The 7,656-nt window shown below is 40.7% G+C and overlaps 1 protein-coding gene across 1 annotated transcript; it reads right to left on the bottom strand.

Moving 5' to 3' along the window:
• Window positions 1–1,940: 1,940 nt before the first annotated feature.
• On the bottom strand, window positions 1,941–2,867 carry LOC107103937 (olfactory receptor 11A1-like). The gene has a single exon (XM_015403796.1). It carries the CDS (start codon window positions 2,865–2,867, stop codon window positions 1,941–1,943), a length of 927 nt encoding a protein of 308 aa, XP_015259282.1.
• Between the last annotated feature and the right edge of the window lie 4,789 nt (window positions 2,868–7,656).

Consider the following 7,656-nt stretch of genomic DNA (forward strand, 5'->3'; position numbering starts at 1 on the left):
TTGATTGATAGGCCACACTGCATTTTCCCTCAAAGAGGATAGTTATTTTACTTTAAGTGTTTTCTTCTTAGGTCCTTCATTGATTAAGGGACACTTACTTGAAATATTTTATTTATTTTTTGTAAGTGTGTCTTGCTTGCTATGTATGTATGTACTGTGTTTCCAAAGGCGGTGAACCTCACTGGTTTACTTTAGGATTAGAGGTTTTATGTTACATTTTAACAAAAGCAGATGTGTTTTACTTCGCCACTGAGTCCCTCTTCTTGTCAGACTCATAAAATTGCAGCTGGATATCTGCATTTATCTGAACAGGAAAGACCAGAGGTCTACCACGGTTGGAGCTACACAGGCACAGTTGCAGAGGATCATGTGCAGTCTGAATAGCCCCATGGACTTTCAATGAGCTTTAAATGCCAAAACCTAATATAAGGACACTTTATTGTGTCCTGTGTGTTCTGACCATTAAACTATTTGGAGTCACCTGACTTTAAAGGTGCTACATAAGTATAGGCCATTACAAAAATCATATTCACACTAACACTTAGGACCTGATCTTAAAAAAGCTTACATGCATTTAAACTTGTTAGTACTGGCAACACACTACTACAAAGCAGGTGCAAATGGAGTTAAGTGTATAAAAAGGGCAGCTGCAAACTTTTTTTTGCCTATGAAGCTTAATAAAAATGTAGACCTTACTTTAATAACAAAACTGAGCAAATTTATCAGTAAGGGATTTGCATATGCAAATCCTTGCCACCTGCAAGGTGATTTATTTAAGTCATAACTGACTGGAAGCATAGTTTTTATGTCACTATTTCAAATGTTTGAAAGAATATGGAGTAATAATGCCTTAGTTGGAAAAAAAAAAAAGAATTTGACATGTACCGGCACCGATCAATGTAGCAGAAAGCCTTTCTTTAAGCATCTAAACCAAAACAAGAAAAATGAGACAGAAATATTTAAAGATCTATGTACCTTTTCACCTGGCTCCTTATCCGAAAAAAGAGCATGCAGTGAAATATTTGGTTTGGCTATAACTTAGGGATTCCTTTTAGTAGAAATTAAAGCATGTTTAGTATCACCTCTTGTGAGCTGGAAGAAATAAAATATTGATAGTTGGACAAAGGGTTTTGTTACACTTAGCAGGGGATGATCAGCCACATAGTAAATTAAGTAGCGGGAGCAGGAGGAGCCATACTGCTGAGAGCGAACCATCAGTGTGGAGCATAAAGAGCAGATTCTAAGCTACGTGTGTGCAAAGACACCTCTCTGCACAAGCACAGCTGAAAGATTAGAGTTTGTCTGAGATCAGCGCTCAGTACCGGACCATTCCGGGTTAATTTCTAGCCTGCTGCTGCTGTAATGATCCATTTCTGGTCATGCAGAATGTGAACCGATTCATGTCGGGTGGGCAGTTTGACCAAACAGCAGCATGCCTGTTACTGCTTCGATTTTCTAACAGATTACAGCACAATGATGCATTTAAATGTCCGACCGACACCCAGCTAATTTTTAGTTAGTCTTGTCTCGTTGACAAAAACTAAAACCTATGACTAGTCATGTTTCAAAGATCAATGTTTAGCTCTTCAGCCTTTGTTATTGTCATAAAAAACGGAATGTCAACTGAATAATTTCGTCATTGTTGATGAAACTACTCCCCTGGGATTGAAAAACTTCTTTGTCGTCACTCTAATCCTTAGGTACTTCATTTAATGTTATTACCTAAAGACTAATGCCTACACCTTATGTTCATCATTTCAATGAATAATAAACAGTTATAAGCTTATTTGGAAAACAGACATTAGAGAAGAGAGATTATTCTGAATTTATATCAAAAGTCAAGAGATGATTTCCCCCATTTTCTGTGATTTTGCGGGGGGGTGGATTGTTTCTTGCATTTTATTGAACATTGCATTGTTTCTTGTGGAAATAAATCTACTTCATGACATCAAAACCAGCTTTTTACACAGGCTGCGTATTTTAGACATATTCAGGCCGTATAGAACTGGGTTAAAGAGTGGCTGACAAGTAAGAAAATACAATGATAAAAATATTCTCAGCACACCAGGAACATGAGTCATGTTAAATCGGCTCTGTATGATTTCAAAGGAAACACCAAAAGAGAAATTGATAACTGAAGCGATGTGAGGAGTGCAGGTACTGACAGCTTTCTGTCGGGTCTGTTTGGATCCAGAAAAACACACCTTAAGGATCCTCATGTAGGTGTAGAGAATCACAGACAGAGGAACACAAACTGTGAGAAAAGTCATGAGAAGTTCATAGATGTTATTGACCCTGGGCTCTTTGCAAGCCAGTTTTATAATAGAATGATTATCACAATAAATCTTATTAATGATGTTTCCGCAAAGCTGCAGAGAGGAGCTTAAGAACATTGTGCCCCCAACAGATAAAAATGGGGTAAACCAAGTGATTGACACCAGGAAGACAATTTTCTGTGAAGTCATCAGTGAATTATACTGCAGAGGATGGCATATGGCTACATATCTGTCATAAGACATAACAGCTAAGTTGATAAACTCTACAGTTCCATAGGTGTAAATACTGAGAATCTGCAAAAAACAAGGAAGAGTAAAAATATTGTGAACATCAGAGAGGATCTGAAGCAGCATGAAGGGAAACAAACTTGTGCTGCCGTACAGTTCATTGACAAACAGGCTGCACAGAAATATGTACATAGGCTCATGTAAGCTCCTGTTTACACAGATAACAACAATTAACAGAACATTAGAACCAACAATTAGAATATACAAAAACAGGACAATGAAGAAAGGCAAGTACTTCAGAGAACCAGTGTCAATGTAGGCACTTAGAGTGAAATATAAAACCTGTGTGGAATTTTGCTTCATCCTTGTTTCTTTAGTTTTAAATTCAATCATGAAGATGCATCAGTGGATGAAATGTCTACCATAAAAACATCCTCCATCAGCTTTAGATAAATAAATTTAAAGCAAAACTTATCAGAGAAAAGGATGAAGAAGTGAGCTTTACACTTTCAGGCAGCAACAAAGCAGACCTGTGACCTGTGCCACGACTAACAACTGAGCTCAGATCTGCTTTTCATAAAGAGTCTAAAGAGACGCCCACAACATCAAACCTCATCACAAAAAATTCCAGGATGAAGTATTGGGAATAGATAAATCTGAGTTTGAACCAATCGTCTTGCTTGTTCCGTAAACCTTGAGAGAAAAAATACTCTTTACCTCTACTTTTACTTTTTCTGTCACCGAGGCTCATGCTATTCTCGAGGATGACAAGAATTTTGGCTCCTCCTATGAGCAATATTCTCAAGCTAAATCTTCCCAACATTCACCAATTCACCTGCTGCGATTACCTTATTTCCCATTCCACCTTTGAATCTTACCTCTTCATATACTTTTTCATTTGTTTACCTTCCTCCAATTGTCATAATGTAATTTCTATTGTTCTTGTCCAGGGCTTCTAATTTATACCATAGTTTTCGGAAGGATTTTCAAAACCCCCCTGTGATCAACCGACCCCTGCCAGAGTTCCTCCTTCTATTATGGTTGCACTCAAATTCCAAGGAAGCCTCACCAAGCTCCAACTCTTTGCTAAATATTGACCAAAAGGTCCGGTCGGCTCAAGAAACCTTCCTCTCCATGAGGAGAATCGTAAGATCTCTCTTCATGGTTGTGGTTCTTTCCCTTTTTCCAAAGTGGCAAAACATGTGGCTTGTGGCAATTTCACCAATAGCAAAGGATTTATCCACATTTCCTGGTGTCCTCTCTCCACCCACATTAGTCATAAATAGCACTTCTGAAAACACAAATCATTTATTTACTACTGGATTAAACATCCACTATTGATCACAATAGCTAACGACTTGCACATTAAGCACATTGCACATAATTATGCAGGGAGTCATGTTAACAAAACCCTGATGTTCTGGTTTAGAATTAGCATGCGCCTGTCACAGAAATGGTAATAGCACTATTATTTATTATCCAATTTTAATAATATTTTTCTTAAATTAAAGCTGAGTGACTTGCTGATGTTATAGTACAAAGAAATGTGCATTCTCTCTATGTCAAGGCTCAGAACTAAAGGATCCTGTATTCAAGGCGGACAAACAGATTTTTTTGAATATTTATGGAAAACAGCATAGGAGTGGAGAACGTCGGCAACTAAGGAAGGAACCTCTGCAGGCAGAGACAGCAGGTTAGTGACCATATCTTTCTGAAAGTGGATGATGACGAATGAGTAAGTCACTAACCGGGTCTTATAGTTCTGTATGAGTCCAGAAGTGGAGGATGATTCCGGCCGGCTGGCTGCCAATGTGTAGCGGCTATGAGAATCTCAGGTGCTAATGTATCAGAGGTTCGAAGACAGGCAGAAGACCAGAACCAAGCAGACGGATGTAGGCAGGATGATCCAGAGGGTGAAACCAAAGCGGATGTTGGTAAAGTGGTGGGTTGTCAGAGCCAGTGGGTCAGAGATCCGGTGAGGCACCGAAGGAGAATCCAAGACGGAGTCAGGTCACAGTTCTGGGTAAAGTACACAGTTGAGCTGAAAGGCTGAATAAGGGCAGGCAGACCCAATTGTCAGGAAGTCGTCTGGTGTCTATGGGAGGGCTATTGTCCTACACAAGCAGGCAGATATTAGGCAGGAGTCAGAAGACAGGTCAGGCAAACATATCAGATTGGAACAAGCAGGCTCAGTGGCTGAGAGGCAGAACAGGTCAGGATCAGGTTGTCAGAACACAGATACTCTAGAATAAGTCTTACCAATGGCTCGAAATAATCTGACACTGATGACTGTTCTGAAGGCTGGTTATATAGCGACTAATGCAGGTGGGTCAGATAAGCAGGTAATGAGAACTGAGTGGAGCTAAGCGGGTGTGTGTAAACCGAGTAATCAGGCCAGGCATGAGTGCTCAGATCATGACACCCTAAACATAAATCCATAATCAGAGTGGGAACTGTACAAATATTCTTAATATGTTTACATATTTTGATTTTTTTTTTTTAGAGCTTAGGCATCATAACTGCAATTATTGTGTCACAGGTTTTTCTTTTCTGGCCTTGATGTTAATATTCTTACATTGTTATAGGATAATAAAATATAATTTGTTAGTACTAGACTGGTCAGTTGAAGCATAGGGACCTTTCCTTCTGAAGATAACTCAGAAAAAACAGCTATCAAAGTGGGAAAAGACCATGTGAGCATACTGGGGGCTACTTTGTGTTATTTTGTAAAAAATCTATGCACTCTGCACATCTCACTCTGTCATTTGCCTGACTCAACCTTCCAGTTTGGAAAATAAAACCCGTCTTTCCTTTTTCGGACGTTGTCTGTCACGGTAGTGAAGAGACAGAGAGACAGTTGAAGTGGATAGGACAAGCAGAGAAGGAGAGGATTAAAATAGCAAAGCACTGGCTTGCTGGAACTTGATATTTGTTTTGAACAGAGCAATCAACAACAATATAAAGGCAACACTTGGTTTTGCTCAGATGAACTTAAAGATTTAAAACGTTTTCCACATACACAATATACCACTTATCATGATGAAGATTCTCAGTCATCCAGATCATAGTCTTTTCGTAAAAGTTAAAAAAAATAATTTTAATTGAGAAAGCTTCCTGGAGAGGTGGCGAAACATCTTCAAATCTTGGAAACCAAGTCCAGTGGATTTTTTTTTTTTTTTACTTTTGCAGAAAAAATATACCACTTATCCTTTGCTGAGATGATCCATTCTGCCTGAAAGCTGTGCCATATCAACAGACATGGGCAATGTGGAGTCAACAAGTCATCTCCATGTCATGTATTGGTTCTACCCAGCCACTGAAGCAGACGAGTCCAATCTTCACCGTGAATTAACCTGTGCAGATTGGACTCACCTGGTCAATTGGCAGGGTAGAACCAATACATGACATGGAGATGACTTGTTGACTCCACATTGCCCATGTCTGCATATCAAGATTCTGATTAAACACCATGATTAGTGCACAGATGTGCCTTAGACCACCCATAATAAAAGGCCACTCTGGGTGCAGTTTTATCATACAGCACAATGCCACAGATGTCACTAGATTTAAGGGAGCGTGCTATTGGCATGCTGGCAGCAGGAATGTCAATTTCTCTACCATAAGTCTTCTCCAAAGGTGTTTCAGAGAATTTCGCAGTATGCCCAACCGGCCTTACAATCGCAGACCAATTGTAACCACACCAGTCTACAGTAGGACTTCCACATCCAGCAGTTTCACCTCCAAGAACGTCTGAGCCCGGCCACTCAGACAGCTGGCGAAACAGACTTAGACTTAGACAACATTCATTGTCATTTTGTATACATAAAGTTTATACAAAACGACATTTCATTTTGTACAGCTCTCATGACATTTGCATTTTCTTAAAGTGCAGCAGTGATCGCATGTAAACATTGTGGGAGAAAAAACATAGTGCAAAAAAAAAAATATTGATTTGGCCCGTTTGATGCAGAGTCTGTGACATGATTTAGAGTTTTTTCAACAGTTCAACTGTCTGATGGCGGTGGGGAAGAAGCTGTTTAGAAATCTGCTGGACCTGCACTGAATGCTACGAAGCATCTTCCCAGAGGAAAGCAGGGAGAACAGTCAATGTTGGGGGTGTGAGTGGTCATTGATAATGTTACATGCTCGGGACACACAGCGCTGGGATGAAATGTCTTTTATTGAGGGAAGAGGAGCCCAGATGATCTTCTCAGCAGTTCTCACTACTCTTCTCACCTTTCAATCTGTGGCACTGCAGCCCCTGACAGCTGGTCAGAACGCTCTCTATGGTGCTTTTGTAGAAGGTGGTGAGGATGGGTGGGGGCAGGTGGGCTCTCTTCATCCTCCAAAGGAAGTACATGCGCTTTTGTGCCCTTTTGACGAGTGAGGTGGTGTTTACAGTCCAGGTGAGAGTGTCTGTAATGTAAACCCTCAGGAATTTGGTGCTGTTGACCATCTCTACTGCGGAGCTGTTGATGAACAGTGGAGCGTGGTTAGATCGATTTGTCCTGAAGTCAACAATGATCTCCTTAGGTATGTTTGTGAGAAAGTCTAACAGCCGATTGCAGAGGGTTGTATTGAAGTCCAGCTGTTCCAGTTTCCCCATCAGATGCTGTGGGATGATGGTGTTTAAAGTTGAACTGAAGTCCAGGAACAGCATCTACACGTGGGTGTTTTTCTCCTCCAATTGTGCAAGGCTCAGGTGAAGAACCTGAGATGGCGTCTTTAATGGAGTGGTTTTGTTGGTTGGCAAACTGGAACGGGTTGAAGGTTGGAGGGAGACTGGAGAGGCTGTGCTCTTTAAACAGCCTTTTCAAAGCACCTCATCATGATGGGGGTCAGTGTGAAAGGCCGGTAGTCATTAGGTGAGATGACCTGAGGCTTTTTTGAGACCAGGATGATGGTGGCAGACTTGAAGCATTATGGATTGGTGCAGCTGCCCTGCACACTCCTCGTACACCAGCCCAGGTGTGTTATCAGGGCCTGGGACCTTTCTTGGGTTGATCTCCTCAGAGTTTTCCTGCTGTTTAGTGCCTCAAACCTTCCAAAGAAGTTGTTTATTTCATTTAGGAAGTCAGTGTTTGCTGCATCTACCGGAGGGGAGGGTGTGTTGCAGTCTGTGATCATCTGTATGCCTTGCCAAATGGTCCTC

The sequence above is a fragment of the Cyprinodon variegatus genome, unplaced genomic scaffold (assembly GCF_000732505.1).
Source record: "Cyprinodon variegatus isolate N-32 unplaced genomic scaffold, C_variegatus-1.0 Scaffold1567, whole genome shotgun sequence".
NCBI lineage: Eukaryota > Metazoa > Chordata > Actinopteri > Cyprinodontiformes > Cyprinodontidae > Cyprinodon > Cyprinodon variegatus.